This window comes from Pseudophryne corroboree, chromosome 5 (assembly GCF_028390025.1).
Source record: "Pseudophryne corroboree isolate aPseCor3 chromosome 5, aPseCor3.hap2, whole genome shotgun sequence".
NCBI lineage: Eukaryota > Metazoa > Chordata > Amphibia > Anura > Myobatrachidae > Pseudophryne > Pseudophryne corroboree.
The window spans coordinates 746,151,008-746,170,821 of record NC_086448.1 but is presented as its reverse complement, the minus strand read 5'-3'; the positions used below and the strand labels follow the sequence as shown (position 1 = coordinate 746,170,821).

Genomic DNA, 19,814 nt, shown 5'->3' with positions numbered 1-19,814 from the left:
CACGTAATTCTTTCCATAAGACCATCCAGTCAGGTGTCGACTCCCTAGGGGGTGACATCACTAACACAGGCAATTGCTCCGCCTCCACACCATTTTCCTCCTCATACATGTCGACACAGCGTACCGACACACAGCACACACACAGGGAATGCTCTGATAGAGGACAGGACCCCACTAGCCCTTTGGGGAGACAGAGGGAGAGTTTGCCAGCACACACCAGAGCGCTATATATATATATATATATATATATATATATATATATAGGGATAACCTTATATAAGTGTTTTTCCCTAATATAGCTGCTGTATATATTAATATGCCAATTTAGTGCCCCCCCTCTCTTGTTTTACCCTGTTTCTGTAGTGCAGGACTGCAGGGGAGAGTCAGGGAGCCTTCCTCCAACGGAGCGGTGAGGAAAAAATGGCGCTTGTGTGCTGAGGAGATAGGCTCCGCCCCTTTTTCGGCGGCCTTTCTCCCGCTTTTTTGTGGAAAACTGGCAGGGGTTAAATACATCCATATAGCCCAGGAGCTATATGTGATGTATTTTTAGCCATTTAAGGTATTTTCATTGCGTCCCAGGGCGCCCCCCCCCAGCGCCCTGCACCCTCAGTGACCGGAGTGTGAAGTGTGCTGAGAGCAATGGCGCACAGCTGCGGTGCTGTGCGCTACCTTATTGAAGACAGGACGTCTTCTGCCGCCGATTTTACGGACCTCTTCACTCTTCTGGCTCTGTAAGGGGGCCGGCGGCGCGGCTCCGGGACCCATCCATGGCTGGGCCTGTGATCGTCCCTCTGGAGCTAATGTCCAGTAGCCTAAGAAGCCCAATCCACTCTGCACGCAGGTGAGTTCGCTTCTTCTCCCCTTAGTCCCTCGATGCAGTGAGCCTGTTGCCAGCAGGTCTCACTGAAAATAAAAAAACCTATTTAAACTTTTACTCTAAGCAGCTCAGGAGAGCCACCTAGATTGCACCCTTCTCGTTCGGGCACAAAATCCTAACTGAGGCTTGGAGGAGGGTCAAGGGGGGAGGAGCCAGTGCACACCAGCTAGTCCTAAAGCTTTTACTTTGTGCCCAGTCTCCTGCGGAGCCGCTATTCCCCATGGTCCTTTCGGAGTCCCCAGCATCCACTAGAACGTTAGAGAAATTAAAAAAACGTGAAGTTGACTTTTACCTACACGGAGTAACTTTGTCGGACTACTACCGTGATCGCAAAATTCCTAGAGGATTCAGTATCCGCAATAATCCTAAAATTGGACGCTACAATCCGTCATTCTGTCGGAAGTGGGTAGCTGTCCTTAATAAAGCATCCTTCGACCTTATTCTCCTCGTCATTGAAGAATCATCACGAGAACTGACTGAGGTACGGGAGAAGATTAAGACATTTGAATCTACCTGCTTGGATGAACTAAAGGCTGACACTAGCACTAATTGGATAGATCAATTACAAGCACAGATTGACAAATACAGAAGTAAACTGATCAATTTCAAGTCAAAGAAATACACCGCGGTATCACGAGATTACGAGGAGAACCGGGTGTACGACTGGACATCTAGCCGACAACGGGGTCAGAAACAATTCCGCCCACGATACGCTAGGAATCAGAAAAAATCCTCCCAAGATTCAGAAAATTCTAGTGCTAGTTCCCAAAGTGAGTCTGAAGGAGCACGTGCAGCAGTGAGATCAAAGCACATCCCTTTAGGCGTCAAGACCAGGGCTCAGAGAGGAGCACCAATAGAAGAAGAACCAGACGAGGCCGCCAGTGTGAAAGGCAGAGGCGCAAAGAATTCAAAGACAGAAATAATCTTTAATTTATCCTCTAGTCCTCTTACACCTTCGGAGACTGCAGTGTTACGACGAGGTCTCAGCTTCGTCCCTACGAACACTCACCGGCAATTTGACAGCAAGATTGACCTAGCCCGCTTCAGCAGACAGTTACGCCTTAGTGAATACTTTGACAAAAAGGATACTTTACCAAAAGCAACTGAGGACACCACATCTACATGTCCAATTCGGACTAAATCTAACTTTGACCCTTTATCCCTGAATTCCACAATTCGTGCCTTTTCACGCACCATGACGAAAGAAATCGAGTCCACAACTATTGATGTCGGAGGTAAGATTAACAACCTTTCTGCAGCTGAACGTTCTGCATTGAAGTCACTCTCTACAAGAACTGATATCACTATCCGTCCGGCTGATAAAGGTGGAGGGATAGTTGTACAGGACTTACAAGACTATCTTGCTGAGGCTTATGCACAGCTATCGGATACAGCCGTTTATCAGAAATTGGACAGAGATCCTACTGATTTATATAAACATGAACTGAATGACTGTTTGAGGTATGCAGTTGATGAGGGAATCATTGATGCCTTAACTATGGAGGCATTAAGGATCCCTGAACCAACAATCCCTGTGCTATATACCCTGCCCAAACTGCACAAAAACCGGATAAAGCCTCCGGAACGTCCAATTGTTTCTGCTCGTAATTCCATATTTTACCAGGTAGCAAGATACTTAGACCATTACCTGCAACCAGTGATTCAGAATGAGCAGACATATTTGAAGGACACGTCAACTTTTTTTGTGTAAACTGCGTAATCTTGACCCTATTACTTCAGAGACATGGTTGTGTACAGTTGACGTTGTAAGTTTATACACTAACATTCCACACAGCCGAGGTATTACAGCTGTTGAGAGCTTGATTAGCAACAATACACTGTACAATGGTCCAGATAAATCTCTGTTTGTGAAATTACTACAATTGGTTCTCACACGTAACTACTTCCTATTCAACAAGGAATATTACTTACAAACTCTTGGCTGTGCCATGGGGTCTCCGGTCGCACCGGCCTATGCCAATGCCTTTATGTTAAAAGTTGAACATGATCTGTTCTTTGGTAAACCTGAATAGGCAAGCAAAATCCTTTTCTACACCAGGTACATAGATGACGTGTTCATCCTTTGGCGAGGCACGAGGTGTGAGTTTTTGAGCATGATGGCTGACATTAATACCCAAGATAACAATATCAAATTCACTTTTGATATTCAGGAGAAAGATTTACATTTTCTTGATGTACTTGTGAGTCGAGATGGTGAGGTGTTAAGTACCTCTCTTTACACTAAGCCTACTGACTGTAACAATTTATTATTAGCTTCAAGCCATCATCCTGCTCTACTTAAAAAGGGTCTACCATATTCTCAGTTCTTGAGAGTACATCGCATCTGTAGTAATTTTGATGATGAATGTAAACCGCTTGATATTATGACCACTAAGTTCCTAGAAAGGGGATATTCCAACAATGCACTGACCAGTGCTAGGAAAAAGGCGCTCGCAGCGCCGAAGGTTAAAGAACCAGACATTTCTAGTCAGAGCGCATAACAAATACTATGATTTATGTGAATCAGTATACAACTGCTAGTACTAGATTAATGTCAAAGGCGAAGGGTATTTGGCCTATTGTTCAAACTGACCCTGACCTACCATCTTTGTCCAAGAAACGGATAATGCCTTGTTATAAACGAGGACGTAGTATTCGTGACATGATTGTGCACAGTGACATTTCTGATTTTGACTCCCAGGCACCCCAACATTTTCTTACAAAAAAAAACGGGTAATTATAAATATTTAGGGTGTACCACTTGCACATACCTAGAAACAGGAGACACTATAGTACATCCGCACTCTGGCAAACGAATCAAACTGCAACATTGTTTCACATGTACCTCACGCTATGTGGTGTATTGTATCATTTGCCCCTATGGATTATACTACATATGGAAGACCACATGTATGTTTAAAGTACGCATGGCCCAACACAGGAGCGCTATTAAATCCGGGCTTGAAGGCAAACCAGCCGAACAACCTGTTTCTAAACATTTTAAGTTACGAGGACACACTTTGTCTTCATTAAAATACAAAATGATAGACATGGTCCCGGAAAGCAGGAGACGTGGTGACAGATCTAGGCTCTTGCTACAAAGGGAAGCACAGTGGATTGACAGGCTCAACACTGTAACACCTAAGGGGTTAAATGAAACACTTTCTTACAGCAGTTTTCTGTGATGTTTTTCTTTATCTCTACATGTTGTTTTCATTAATTGATCTAATTGATTCCCCCTGGTTAACCATTTAAGTCAATTGTGATGTGGTGTTGTTTAATCGCCCCGATTGCTATACTCATATATAACGTTTGATATAACTTATTGCATTTTATCCTGTGGATGATCATTGTATTTACAAAGTATCGTTTGAATATTAAACGTCATTCATTCATTTATTTCCATGTCTGTAGTGTGGTGAAGGGGTAACACTCTCTTGTTACGTAATTAGTCCATGCTGCATGACATCAGCTGGAAGTCTAACTCTGGGGCTTCCTGGACTGCACTGCACCTGGTGATTTAATTTGTTATATAGGTAAGACTTGTTCTGTTGTATGTATATGTCTGACGAAGGTTTGTGATTAAAACCGAAACGTTGCACATAAAAATCAGGAGACTGGACCCGTTTATTTGAATTAAGTCCTGGAGTGCCGCTTCATTGTGCTATATAATATATATATATATATATATATATATATATATATATATATATATATATATATATATACACACACACATATATATATATACACACATATATATATATACATACATACATACACATATATATATATATACATACACACACACACACACATATATATATATACACACACACACACACACATATATACATACACACACTGAACAAACATGCATAGCTATGTGCTTGCACAATATGCGTTCTCTAACACAAACACCGTTACATACTACAGGGGAGGGGTTACATACTACATTTACTATATTCACTCTAGCACCCAATATTTTATGCGCATGTGCAGTAAATCTGCGCATCCACCGCTCTTTTGAGCCCCAGAGGAGTATTCGCAATACAAGATTATTTTATTCTGTGTAGGCTCTTTGAGAATGTTTCTAGGTCTTGTTTTATGCGTTTATATGTATTATGATGCTGCTATCTTTAAGATGTTGCTCACACTCTGGTGTAATAACCTGCTATATTGGTCTCTTTGTTGCCAATCACTACCATTAAGCTAAGAGAGCCAAACTGACTATAAGATTGGCAAGATGCTCCATCTTCCATTGCCCAACCCCAGACACCCAATTTGGCTTGCCTGACTGCAGCTCCACCCTGTGGCTGGCTAACAGTAAGTGAGAGCAGAATTCCTCCCAGAGTCATATGGCAAGTTATTCACTTTGCCACAGTTTTAACTACGTTTTGATTATCTTTGCACCGAACCAGAATTTAAGTAACTCCTTTTTGTCACATAACATTCTGTATCTTGAAATATGCAGAGAACAGCTAATGTATGGACATACAAAAAAAAAAACCTGGAAAGAAAATCAATGCTCTCCACCTGCTGTATTTCATATTACGCTAAAATAAACATGAGATTTTAAATCCTGAGTGCTATTTATTGAGGAGGTTCAAACCAAGTTATTTGACACTGCTTGATATCAGTGTTTTGTAGCATCATTTTATTTTAGTAGCACAATATCCAAGTTTTTCTCTTCACATTACACCATCCTGCACTGGAACTATTGCTGAACCCTGCACCAGTTGGATTCATCCTTCGTGGACTTTAATAGTCCACACATAAAGAAAAAGAAACAATTGACATAATGCCACTTATATTTATATGGCAATATACCACACAAATATAAACGGTCAACAAAAACGCTTAATTAACATATTTTGGTAGAAATACTTCACGCCTAATTTTTTTAAATAATTTAATAGTTTCCCTGAGTCCACTTTCAGATATATCATTATTTAGTGACAGGCTTGAGAACGCGCTAATACACAGTACAGCTGGTATCCTCATGCTTGTATATGTGTTTATCATCTTTCTCTGGCTACACTTTTCACACCCCAAGAAAGTTTGTCTGCAACTGTCTGATCTGACTTCAATGCAAAATCCCCTCTGTTAATTAGCTGAACTTCTGATTGCACACTTTGCCCCTTGCCAGCTGATATGTAGTGTGTAGCATTTAAGTGCAATATCCTCAAGGCCTGCAGTCAGGACTTGGCCTACAAGCATTTGTGAAGTATACATTTGGTAAGGATGTATTTTAAGGATGAAGTTAGAACTAGAGTTTGAACTGGATTTGGAATACGCTAGAATCTCTAATTAAACTAGTTCCACAAACACCGCAACTCAGGATCATTATGTGACCTCTCCTCACCTCTGCCATGAGAACACCAGGGTCAATGCCCTCTACCCCTCCGTCCGAGAACATCATGACTGCCCCCGGCCTACCCCTCAAGCTGAGCAGGGAACTGAGGGGGGTGAGCACCAGGACCAGGCTCAGCAGGGTCATTTCCATTGGACATTAGTGTGCTCCCCACATTCTCACACCCACCCGCACTGCTCCCATGAGACCAGAACATTTATAATTTTCTCAAAATGTTGTTATTACAGGTTTCCTCTGTCTGTTGGTTCCTGCAAATGTATTTTTCTCTTCTTTTTCGTCTTACAGCGTACTTCCACCTCACTGTGTGCTATTCCTGTAATGTGTACCTCCACTGACTGCACACCCTGCCAGCAGCAACCTATGCAGTGCGCCCCAGATGGTTCCTCCATGGGCAGGGGTGTTCTTTATTTGTATCTTTCCATGCAGGGTATAGCATACTCCTACACACGTGTCAGTTTTCCCATACATGCATTTGGGTCTTGTATGCCTCATCTCCCACAGTGTAACCTTCGCAGTGCGTCCAAGATGGCTGCCTCATCTGGTGCACTTGTGGATGTGATGAAAAATACATGAACCTGATGGTTTTGTTGAAACCCTACTCTGAACTTTAGGACTCTACAATCTCCCCATTTTGTGTTATCTCTTTTAGGGGTGGACTATTCCACCCTGGGTAATCCTACGCAGTGCGCCCAAGATGGCTGCAGCACCTGGTACCTTGTGAGGGTTGAATACACAACCCTTGGAAGTTATTACCCAAAATGCCTACACCAATCATGAATTATGCTTTCTGTGTGCTCAAGGTTTTCTTTTATGTCTGTGAGGCTTATCTATTGCTGAATTACTTAAATCTTCTGTATTATGTGCATTGTTTTTGATGCCTATAAAGCGCCTTGAGTCCTGTTGGAGAAAGAGCGCTATATAAATAAAATTATTATTATTACTACACAGCCTCTTAACATCCTGCAGGCTAAACATTTTAAGACTATCAGATCGTAGTTGGATAGCCTCCCACCATTTAGACATGTTAATCAGTGCAAAATAAACCCCACTCTATGGGGGTCATTCAGACTATCGCTGCTGTGCGTTTTTGTACAGCAGCGCCCGCCCCGCCCCCCCAGCTGAGACCCAGCTTAAGCCCACCAGGGGCATTTTCAATACCTACCAAGAGTTTCCAGTGTTAGGTACAGCAATGAGCTCTGGGTGTTTTCCGCATAAGTTTCCATCTCCTTTATGTTCCTATATGCTCGATCGTCAAGATTCTTTTCCTAGCAGTAAAAGAAAACACAAATATAGAATATATAGTCCAGCAGGCGGAATGAGGTTTATAGAATAATGTTCTAGATCAGCAGTATTCAGGAGGAATTTCTCTGTGGCCATATCTAGGGGCTGCACAGAAATGTAAACACATGCACGCACTCAGGATTATATGAGACATGCCCCACGCTTATGCTTCACATGCCTTGGTCCACAAGCTAAAGACTATATCATGCATCACCCAACTCTCTAGTAGAGACTCCAATTAAAAGACAGATTTCTTTTTTTTATGTAGAGGAGGTAAAATGTACAATACAACTGTACTATGCTGTGCGAAATAGATGACATTTCTTTCAAGTACATTTACCGCACTTAAACTCTGCTTTATTATTTTATGACTGATATAAAAAAAACCGAAAGCAAAGTAAAAATAATAATGAACAGAAATGGCACACAGTAAATAAGATTTTACTTACCGGTAAATCTATTTCTCGTAGTCCGTAGAGGATGCTGGGGACTCCGTAAGGACCATGGGGATAGACGGGCTCCGCAGGAGACATGGGCACTTTAAGAAAGAATTTAGTTCCTGGTGTGCACTGGCTCCTCCCTCTATGCCCCTCCTCCAGACCTCAGTTAGAGAAACTGTGCCCAGAGGAGATGGACAGTACAAGGAAAGGATTTTGTTAATCCAAGGGCAAGATTCATACCAGCCACACCAATCACACCGTATAACTTGTGATAACTACCCAGTTAACAGTATGAAAACAACATATCATCAGTGCAAGACCGATGCAACTATAACGTAACCCTTATTGAAGCAATAACTATATACAAGTATTGCAGAAGAAGTCCGCACTTGGGACGGGCGCCCAACATCCTCTACGGACTACGAGAAATAGATTTACCGGTAAGTAAAATCTTATTTTCTCTAACGTCTTAGAGGATGCTGGGGACTCCGTAAGGACCATGGGGATTATACCAAAGCTCCCAAACGGGCGGGAGAGTGCGGATGACTCTGCAGCACCGATTGAGCAAACATGAGGTCCTCCTCAGCCAGGGTATCAAACCTATAGAATTTTGCAAAAGTGTTTGAACCCGACCAAGTAGCAGCTCGACACAGCTGTAGTGCCGAGACCCCCCGGGCAGCCGCCCAAGAAGAGCCCACCTTCCTAGTGGAATGGGCCTTGACCGATTTTGGTAACGGCAATCCAGCTGTAGAATGCGCTTGCTGAATCGTGTTACAAATCCAGCGAGCAATAGTTTGCTTAGAAGCAGGGGCACCAATCTTGTTGGATGCATACAGGACAAACAGCGCTTCAGTTTTCCTGACTCTAGCCGTTCTGGCCACGTATATTTTCAAAGCCCTGACCACATCAAGTAACTCGGAATCCTCCAAGTCACGTGTAGCCACAGGCACCACAATAGGTTGGTTCATATGAAAAGATGATACCACTTTCGGCAGAAATTGCGAACGGGTCCGCAATTCTGCTCTATCCATATGGAAAACAAGATAGGGGCTTTTATGTGACAAAGCCGCTAATTCCGACACACGTCTAGCCGAAGCCAAGGCTAATAACATGACCACCTTCCACGTGAGATATTTTAACTCCGCCGTTTTAAGTGGTTCAAACCAGTGTGACTTTAGGAAACTTAACACCACGTTAAGATCCCAAGGTGCCACCGAAGGCACAAAAGGAAGCTGAATATGCAGCACTCCTTTTACAAATGTCTGAACTTCTGGTAGAGAAGCCAACTCTTTTTGAAAGAAAATGGATAGGGCCGAAATCTGAACCTTAATGGAGCCTAAGTTTTAGGCCCATATTCACTCCAGTTTGTAGGAAGTGAAGGAAACGGCCCAGATGGAATTCTTCCGTAGGAGCATTCCTGGCCTCACACCAAGAAACATATTTTCGCCATATACGGTGATAATGTTAAGATGTCACGTCCTTCCTAGCCTTTATCATCGTAGGAATGACCTCATCCGGAATGCCTTTTTCCGCTAGGATCTGGCGTTCAACCGCCATGCCGTCAAACGCAGCCGCGGTAAGTCTTGGAACAGACATGGGCCTTGTTGCAACAGGTCCTGCCTTAGAGGAAGAGGCCACGGATTTTCTGTAAGCATTTCCTGCAGATCCGGATACCAGATCCTTCGTGGCCAATCTGGAACAATGAGGATTGTTCTCACTCCTCCTTTTTCTTATTATTCTCAACCCTTGGGTATGAGAGGAAGAGGAGGAAATACATAGACTGACTGGAACACCCACGGTGTCACTAGGGCGTCTACCGCTACTGCCTGAGGGTCTCTTGACCAGGCGCAATAACTCTGCAGCTTTTTGTTGAGGCGGGACGCCATCCTGTCTATCTGTGGCAGTCCCCACCGAACTGCAATCTGTGCGAAGACTTCCTGATGAAGTCTCCACTCTCCAGGACGTATGTCTGGTGAGGAAGTCTGCTTCCCAGTAGTTCACTTCCGGAATGAACCCTGTTGACAGTGCTCTTACATGATTCTCCACCCAGCGAAGAATTCTGGTGGCTTTCGCCATCGCCACTCTGCTCCTTGTGCCGCCTTGGCGGTTTACATGAGCTACTGCGGTGACGTCTGACTGGATCAGAACCGGTTGGTCGCGAAGAAAGGTCTCCGCTTGACGTAGGGCGTTGTATATGGCCCTTAGTTCCAATATGTTGATGTGAAGACAAGTCTCTTGACTTGACCAAAGACCTTGGAAATTTCTTCCCTGTGTGACTGGTCCCCAGCCTCGGAGGCTCGCGTCCGTGGTCACCAGGATCTAGTCCTGAATGCCGAATCTGCGGCCCTCTAGAACGTGAGCACTCTGCAGCCACCACAGGAGAGATACCCTGGCCCTGGGGGATAGGGTGATCAACTGATGAATCTGTAGATGTGACCCGGACCACTTGTCCAGTAGGTCCCACTGGAAAGTCCTCGCATGGAACCTGCTGAAGGGAATGTTTTTCCCAGGACTCGAGTGCAGTGATGCACTGACACCTGTCTTGGTTTCAATAGGTCCCTGACTAGAGTCATGAGTTCCTGGGCCTTCTCTATCTGAAGGTAAACCCATTTCTGGTCTGTATCCAGAATCATACCCAAGAAGGGCAGACGAGTTATAGGAACCAACTGTGACCTCGGGAAATTGAGAATCCAGCCGTGTTGCTGTGACACCTTCAGCGAAAGTGACACGCTGTTCAACAACTGCTCTTTTGATCTCGCCCTTATTAGGAGATCGTCCAAGTATGGGACAACTGTGACTCCTTGCTTGCGTAGGAGCACCATTATTTCCGCCAATTACCCTGAAATTGGTAATGACAATCCTGTACCGCAATTGTCAGGTACGCCTGATGGGGTGGATAAATGGGAACATGAAGGTATGCAGCCTTTATGTTTAGATACACCATCAAATCCCCCCCTTCCAGGCTGGCGATGATCGCTCTGGGCGATTCCACTTTAAATTTGAACCTTTTCCCGTATAGGTTCAGAGATTTTAATTTTAAAAATAGGTCTGACCGAACCGTATGGTTTCGGGACTACAGCCAAGGTTGAGTCATATCGCCTTCCTTGTTGCAGGAGGGGAACCTTGAGCACCACCTGCTGGAGATACAATGCGTGGGGGAGAAGCTGGTAGGGCCGATAAGGAAAAACCGGCGAGGAGGCACCTTTCGAATTCCAGCTTGTAACCCTGAGAAATAATTTTTTATTGCCCCGGGAACCACCTGTGAGTGAACTCAGATGTGGCTGAAGAGTCGAAGACGTGCTCCCACTGGGGCGGACTCCCTTAGCGGAGCTCCAGCGTCATGCGTTGGATGTAGTAGAGGCCGGGGAGGACTTCTGTTCCTGGGAACTAGCTGTGCCCTGTACCCTTACCTCTGGTAAGAAAGGACGCTCCTCATACTTTCTTGTTATTCTGCGACCGAAAGGACTGCATTTGATAATGTCGTGCTTTCTTAGGCTGTGAGGGAATATAAGGCAAAAGATCAGAATTACCAGCTATAGCTGTGGAGACCAGGTCCGAGAGCCCTTCTCCACACAATTCCTCAGCCTTGTAAGGTAAACCTTCCATATGCCTCTTTTAGTCGGCATCACCTGTCCATTGCATGTTCCCCAGGACACGTCTAGCAGAAATCGACATAGCGTTGACTCTAGAACCCAGTAGACTAATGTCTCTTTGGGCATGTTATATATATATATATATATATATATATATATATATATATATATATATATATACACACACATATACATATACATATACACACACACATATATATATATACACATATACATACACACACACACACACACACACACACATATACTAGGGTCAATACCATGGTATCCTTATCTAGGGTTTCAATCTCCGCTGACAGCTACAGCGCTAAAAACCCATGCCGACACAATCGCCGGTCTGAGTAGTGTACCAGAATGTGTGTAAATGGACTTCAAAGTACTTTTACTGCATGCTATCTGCAGGATCCCTGAGGATAGCTGTTAAGTCAGCGCTACTTTTTGGGTTAACGTGACAAAGCTTTGTCCACCCTAGGGGAAGATTCCCATCGTATCCTGGCCCTAGTAGGGAAAGGATACTCCCTGAGAATTCTTTTTGGGAAGCTGCAGCTTCTTGTCTGGAGATTCCCGGTCTTTTTCTTCATGAGAGGAGGGGAATTTACCTCAGCTTTCTTCCCCTTAAACATGTGTACCCTCGTGTCAGGGACAGATGGGTCATCAGTGATATGCAAAACATCTTTTATTACAATAATCATATACTGAATACTTTTCTGCCAGTTTTGGCTGTAACTTTGCATTATCGTAGTCGACACTGGAGTCAGACTCCGTGTCGATATCAGTGTCTATTATTTTGGATAGTGAGCATTGTGAGACTTTGAAGGTCTCTGCGACATAGGGACAGACCTGTGTAGATTCACTGTCTGTTCTCTAATCTTTTGTGCAATAAATTTACCTCAGCACTTTATTTCACATATCCAATCAGGTGTCGGCGTTGTCGACGGAGACACCACTCACACACACACACATTTGCTCCATCTCCTCCTTAGGAGAGCCTTTTACCTCAGACATGTCGACACACACGTACCGACTCACCACACACTCAGGGAATGCTCATCTGAAGATAATTCCCCCACAAGGCCCTTTGGAGAGACAGAGAGAGAGTATGCCAGCACACACCCCAGCGCTATATGACCCTGGAAAAAACACAGCAATTTAATGTTTACCCAGTAGCGCTGTTATCTGCGCCGAATTATGTGCCCCCCCTCTTCTTTAAAACCCTCTCTTCTACCGTGGTATAAGCAGGGGAGAGTCCGGGGAGCTTCCTCTCAGCGGTGCTGTAGAGAAAAACATGGCGCTGGTGAGTGCTGAGGGAGAAGCCCCGCCCCCTCGACGGCGGGCTTCTGTCCCGCTAAAAGTGTAAAATTGGCGGGGGCTCCTGCATATATACAGTGTCCAGCTGTATATATGCTCCTTTTGCCAAATAAGAGGTTTATATTGCTGCCCAGGGCGCCCCCCCCCCTGCGCCCTGCACCCTTACAGTGACCGGAGTATGTGAGGTGTGTGGGATCAATGGCGCACAGCTGCAGTGCTGTGCGTTACCTCAGTGAAGATCATGAAGTCTTCTGCCGCCTCTGAAGTCTTCTTTTCTTCTCATACTCACCCGGCTTCTATCTTCTGGCTCTGCGAGGGGGACGGCGGTGCTGCTCCGGGATGGACGGCGAGGGTGAGATCCTGCATACCAATCCCTCTGGAGCTAATGGTGTCCAGTAGCCTAAGAAGCAGGACCTAGCTTCAGAGAGTAGGGCTGCTTCTCTCCCCTCAGTCCCACGATGCAGGGAGTCTGTTGCCAGCAGAGCTCCCTGAAAATAAAAAACCTAACAAAATAATTTCTATCAGTAAACTCAGGAGAGCTCACTGAAAAGCACCCAGCTCGTCTGGGCACAGTATCAATCTGAGGACTGGAGGAGGGGCATAAAGGGAGGAGCCAGTGCACACCAGGAACAAAATTCTTTCTTAAAGTGCCCATGTCTCCTGCGGAGCCCGTCTATCCCCATGGTCCTTACGGAGTCCCCAGCATCCTCTAGGACGTTAGAGAAATATGGGATATAAAGGAGTAACGTTTAGCGGCTCACACTAGCCACCGTTCTCATCTCAGTGACGCTACAATCCATGTTTACATTCCCTTAGTGAATCTGTCATAGCTACCTCTCGTGTGTTACAGAATGTCACAGCACAGTACCCTTCCTGTGCAGATACTGAATCCCCCTTTCTTGATGCTCTGGTAAGACTATAGAGGTGTATTAGCTATGTATGTATTACTACGTATTGAATAGGTCAAACAAAACCAAGTTTCCTAGCCTGCCATTATAAATGCAGTATGCGGAACAGTACCAAATGCTTTCCCAAATTCATGACAGCTCGAGATAATTCCACCCACCCGATGCAAATACTTCACACGCATGAAAACAGCTTATAATAACATAGCTTGTACAAGATATACATACATTACAGTGTACGTTTAACCTACTCCGAGTGGTGGTCCCTGTGTATGGGACAGGTACACTATAAGCAAACTCTGCTCACTGATCGACTACTTCCAATTGTATGAAAAGTGAATGTAAAATGAGTAATGCACAAGACTCTCACATTAGCCTGATATATATTGTAATTACACAACGGCATTTAGTGGCTGATTCAGAGTCGCATGCTGCAGCGGCCGCTTCAACGTGTTGCCGTAGTCCCTTCTATGACTATATGCTAGCATCAGCCCTGCCCCCGGTGTACACGTGTGCCTCTTACTGTGCATGCCCACTCTGAGCGTCTTCACATGCTGCAATATCGCTTGGTGAGTCTTTAGATGCAAGTTTCGATGGTGCGACCGATGGTGGCATCAACCCTAAGGTAGGTGTAGGTTTTCTGAGTAAGGCCTCCAATGTGAGACATTAACCACATGCTTGGCATGGTTGCATAAGATGCGGCCACACCAGATTGGGCTCTCCCTGACATGAGGGGTCATTCCGACCTGTTCGCTCGCTGCGTTTTAACACAGCAGAGCTAACGGGTCCCTGCTGCGCATGTGCCGGCGCCGTAATGCGCCTAGAAGGCCATAGAAGAACAGTGATCTCCCTGCCTGATTGACAGGCAGAGGCGATTGATGGGCGGGAGGGGGCGAAACGGCGGTGTTCGGCCGCCGTTTCGTAGGCGCGGTCCGGCCAACGCAGGCGTGGCCGGACCGAACGGGGGGGCGGGCCGCAGCGGCTGCGTGATGTCATACGCAGCCGCTGCGGGACGGGGAACGAGGAGTAGCTTCCGGCCAGCACGCTAAAGCTGCGCTGGCCGGGAGCTACTCCTGAAGTGCAAAGGCATCGCCGCTGTGCGATGCCTTTGCACTTCTGCGGGGGGGGGCCGGCACTGACATGTGGGGCGGGCTAGCCCTGTGCAGGGCGTCCCCCGCATGTCAGGGAACATGATCGTAGCTGTGCTAAATTTAGCACAGCTACGATCAACTCGGAATGACCCCCATGGTCCCATCTGATGCGACCAGTCAGAAAGCCCACTGTGAATCTTCCTGCAGTTGCCGCTCTCAGGGGGACCTCTGCTTCCTGATTCCACACACCCCCCCTCCTCTCAAATACCCCTTTCACATCGCAAAAATAACCCGCTATCGACCCAGCATATTGCCAGGTCGGCACGGGTCACTGTGCGATGTGAAAGGGCCCATGGAAAATTCCCGGGTAATAAGAAGGGTTATTCCCAGGTTGAATACTGGGTCAGTGGCAGTGTGAACGGGTTTGACCCGGGACCCGTTCACTACATAGGGAGAGGCGGCGCGGAGATGAGCTAATCTCCCAGCTCCACCTTTCGCCCTGCCCCCCGCTGCTATGGCAACCCGACCCGGCGTATTGCCAGATCAGGAAGCCTGCTGTTAGGGTCCAATGCCAGATCCCACCCGGAAAGGATCCGTTTACGATTCCCGGGTGGGATCCGGCATTGGAGATGTGAAAGGAGTAAAAGTGCCTGCGGAAATGTTACAAAGCTCCCCTAACCTTTCCTCTGGGCCCCTAGATGAGGCAGAGAGGAGACGTCACACGGAAAAGGTGAAGTTGCTATGTTCTGATGGTGATGGCCGATGTTCCGATGTTTTACCAAAATAGATATTTTACAAATATTTATTTTTTGGTATTAAATAAAACGGATTTGGGTAAGTCTTAAAATAAGAATTTACTCACCGGTAATTCTATTTCTCGTAGTCCGTAGTGGATGCTGGGAACTCCGTAAGGACCATGGGGAATAGACGGGCTCCGCAGGAGACTGGGCACTCTAAGAAAGAATTAGGACTACTGGTGTGCACTGGCTCCTCCCTCTATGCCCCTCCTCCAGACCTCAGTTAGGGAAACTGTGCCCGGAAGAGCTGACACTACAAAGGAAAGGATTTGGAATCCCGGGTAAGACTCATACCAGCCACACCAAATCACACCGTACAACTCGTGATACTATACCCAGTTAACAGTATGAATAACAACTGAGCCTCACTAACAGATGGCTCATAACAATAACCCTTTAGTTAGGCAATAACTATATACAAGTATTGCAGACAATCCGCACTTTGGATGGGCGCCCAGCATCCACTACGGACTACGAGAAATAGAATTACCAGTGAGTAAATTCTTATTTTCTCTGACGTCCTAGTGGATGCTGGGAACTCCGTAAGGACCATGGGGATTATACCAAAGCTCCCAAACGGGCGGGAGAGTGCGGATGACTCTGCAGCACCGAATGAGCAAACTCAAGGTCCTCCTCAGCCAGGGTATCAAACTTGTAGAATTTTGCAAACGTGTTTGATCCCGACCAGGTAGCAGCTCGGCAAAGTTGTAAAGCCGAGACCCCTCGGGCAGCCGCCCAAGAAGAGCCCACCTTCCTCGTGGAATGGGCTTTGACTGATTTAGGATGCGGCAGTCCAGCCGCAGAATGTGCAAGTTGAATCGTGGAGCAGATCCAGCGAGCAATAGTCTGCTTAGAAGCAGGAGCACCCAGCTTGTTGGGTGCATGCAGGATAAACAGCGAGTCAGTCTTTCTGACTCTAGTCGTCCTGGAAACATAGATTTTCAGAGCCCGGACTACGTCCAGCAACTTGGAGGCCTCCAAGTCCCGAGTAGCCGCAGGCACCACAATAGGTTGGTTCAAATGAAACGCTGATACCACCTTAGGGAGGAATTGGAGACGCGTCCACAATTCTGCTCTGTCCATATGGAAGATCAGATAGGGGCTTTTACAGGACAAAGCCGCCAATTCTGACACCCGCCTAGCCGAAGCCAAGGCCAAAAGCATGACCACTTTCCACGTGAGATATTTTAATTCCACGGTCTGAAGTGGCTCAAACCAATGTGATTTTAGGAAATCCAACACAACGTTGAGATCCCAAGGTGCCACTGGGGGGGCACAAAAGGGAGCTGAATATGCAGCACTCCCTTAACAAACGTCTGAACTTCAGGCAGTGAAGCCAGTTCTTTTTGAAAGAAAATAGACAGGGCCGAAATCTGGACTTTAATGGAACCCAATTTTAGGCCCATAGTCACTCCTGACTGTAGGAAGTGCAGAAATCGACCCAGCTGAAATTCTTCTGTGGGGGCCTTCAAAGCCTCACACCAAGCAACATATTTTCGCCATATGCGGTGATAATGCTTCGCTGTCACATCTTTCCTAGCTTTTATCAGCGTAGGAATGACTTCAACAGGAATGCCCTTTTCCATCAGGATCCGGCGTTCAACCGCCATGCCGTCAAACGCAGCCGCGGTAAGTCTTGGAACAGACAGGGCTTTTGCTGTAGCAGGTCCTGTCTGAGAGGCACAGGCCAAGGGTCCTCTGAGATCATTTCTTGTAGTTCCGGGTACCAAGTCCTTCTTGGCCAATCCGGAACGATGAGTATAGTTCTTACTCCTCTCTTTCTTATTATCCTCAGCACCTTTGGTATGAGAGGAAGAGGAGGGAACACACAAACCGACTGGTACACCCACGGTGTCACTAGAGCGTCCACAGCTATTGCCTGAGGGTCCCTTGACCTGGCGCAATATCTTTTTAGCTTTTTGTTTAGGCGGGACGCCATCATGTCCACCTGTGGCCTTTCCCAATGGTTTACAATCAGTTGGAAGACTTCTGGATGAAGTCCCCACTCTCCCGGGTGGAGGTCGTGCCTGCTGAGGAAGTCTGCTTCCCAGTTGTCCACTCTCGGAATGAACACTGCTGACAGTGCTATCACGTGATTTTCCGCCCATCGGAGAATCCTTGTGGCTTCTGCCATCGCCGTCCTGCTTCTTGTGCCGCCCTGTCGGTTTACATGGGCGACCGCCGTGATGTTGTCTGACTGAATAAGCACCGGCTGGTTTTGAAGCAGGGGTCTTGCCTGACTTAGGGCATTGTAAATGGCCCTTAGTTCCAGAATATTTATGTGTAGGGAAGCCTCCTGACTTGACCATTGTCCTTGGAAGTTTCTTCCCTGAGTGACTGCCCCCCAACCTCGGAGGCTTGCATCCGTGGTCACCAGGACCCAGTCCTGTATGCCGAATCTGCGGCCCTCTAGAAGATGAGCACTCTGCAGCCACCACAGCAGAGACACCCTGGCCCTCGGGGACAGGGTGATTAGCCGATGCATCTGAAGATGCGATCCGGACCACTTGTCTAACAGATCCCACTGAAAGATCCTTGCATGGAACCTGCCGAATGGAATTGCCTCGTAAGAAGCTACCATCTTTCCCAGGACTCGCGTGCAGTGATGCACCGACACCTGTTTTGGTTTCAGGAGGTCTCTGACCAGAGATGACAACTCCTTGGCCTTCTCCTCCGGGAGAAACACCTTCTTCTGTTCTGTGTCCAGAATCATACCCAGGAACAGCAGACGCTTCGTAGGAACCAGCTGCGACTTTGGAATATTCAGAATCCAGCCGTGCTGTTGTAGCACTTCCTGAGATAGTGCTACTCCGACCAACAACTGCTCCCCGGACCTCGCCTTTATAAGGAGATCGTCCAAGTATGGGATAATTATAACTCCCTTCTTTCGAAGGAGTATCATCATTTCGGCCATTACCTTGGTAAATACCGTCGGTGCCGTGGACAGACCAAACGGCAACGTCTGGAATTGGTAATGGCAGTCTTGTACCACAAAACGGAGGTACACCTGGTGAGGTGGGTAAATGGGGACATGCAGGTAAGCATCCTTGATGTCCAGTGATACCATGTAATCCCCCTCTTCCAGGCTTGCAATAACCGCCCTGAGCGATTCCATTTTGAACTTGAACCTCCTTATATAAGTGTTCAAGGATTTCAAATTTAGAATGGGTCTCACCGAACCGTCTGGTTTCGGTACCACAAACATTGTGGAATAGTAACCCCGTCCCTGTTGAAGGAGGGGAACTTTTATTATCATCTGCTGGAGGTACAGCTTGTGAATTGCCGCCAGCACTACCTCCCTGTCCGGGGGAGTAGCTGGCAAGGCTGATTTGAGGTAACGGCGAGGGGGAGACGTCTCGAATTCCAGCTTGTATCCCTGAGATACCACTTGTAGAACCCAGGGATCCACCTGTGAGCGAACCCACCGGTCGCTGAAGTTCCGGATTTAGTGGAAGCAGGGGAGGATTTTTGTTCTTGGGAACTGGCTGTATGGTGCAGCTTTTTCCCTCTACCCCTGCCTCTGGGCAGAAAGGACGCGCCTTTAACCCGCTTGCCTTTCTGGGGCCGAAAGGACTGTACCTGATAATACGGTGCTTTCTTAGGCTGTGAGGGAACCTGAGGTAAAAATGTCGACTTCCCAGCTGTCGCTGTGGAAACGAGGTCCGAGAGACCATCCCCAAACAATTCCTCACCCTTGTAAGGCAAAACCTCCATGTGCCTTTTAGAATCCGCATCACCTGTCCACTGCCGAGTCCATAATACTCTCCTGGCAGAAATGGACATTGCATTTATTCTAGATGCCAGCCGGCAAATATCCCTCTGTGCATCTCTCATATATAAGACTACGTCTTTAATATGCTCTATGGTTAGCAATATAGTGTCCCTGTCAAGGGAATCAATGTTATCAGACAGGGAATCAGACCACGCTGCTGCAGCACTGCACATCCATGCTGAAGCAATAGCAGGTCTCAGTCTAGTACCCGAGTGTGTATATACAGACTTCAGGATAGCCTCCTGCTTTCTATCCGCAGGCTCCTTTAAGGCGGCCGTATCCTGAGACAGTAGTGCCACCTTTTTTTGACAAGCGTGTGAGCGCTTTATCCACCCTCGGGGATGTCTCCCAACGT

The 19,814-nt window shown here is 46.6% G+C and overlaps 1 protein-coding gene across 2 annotated transcripts in view; it reads right to left on the bottom strand.

Moving 5' to 3' along the window:
• NDUFAF6 (NADH:ubiquinone oxidoreductase complex assembly factor 6) overlaps positions 1 to 19,814 on the bottom strand; it is a 253,561-nt gene that overhangs the window by 163,510 nt on the left and 70,237 nt on the right. For both annotated transcript variants that reach the window (XM_063924135.1, XM_063924136.1), the window contains one exon: positions 7,414 to 7,516. In XM_063924135.1, coding sequence (XP_063780205.1) covers positions 7,414 to 7,516 — 103 coding nt within the window. The remainder of the gene's footprint in view (positions 1 to 7,413; positions 7,517 to 19,814) is intronic.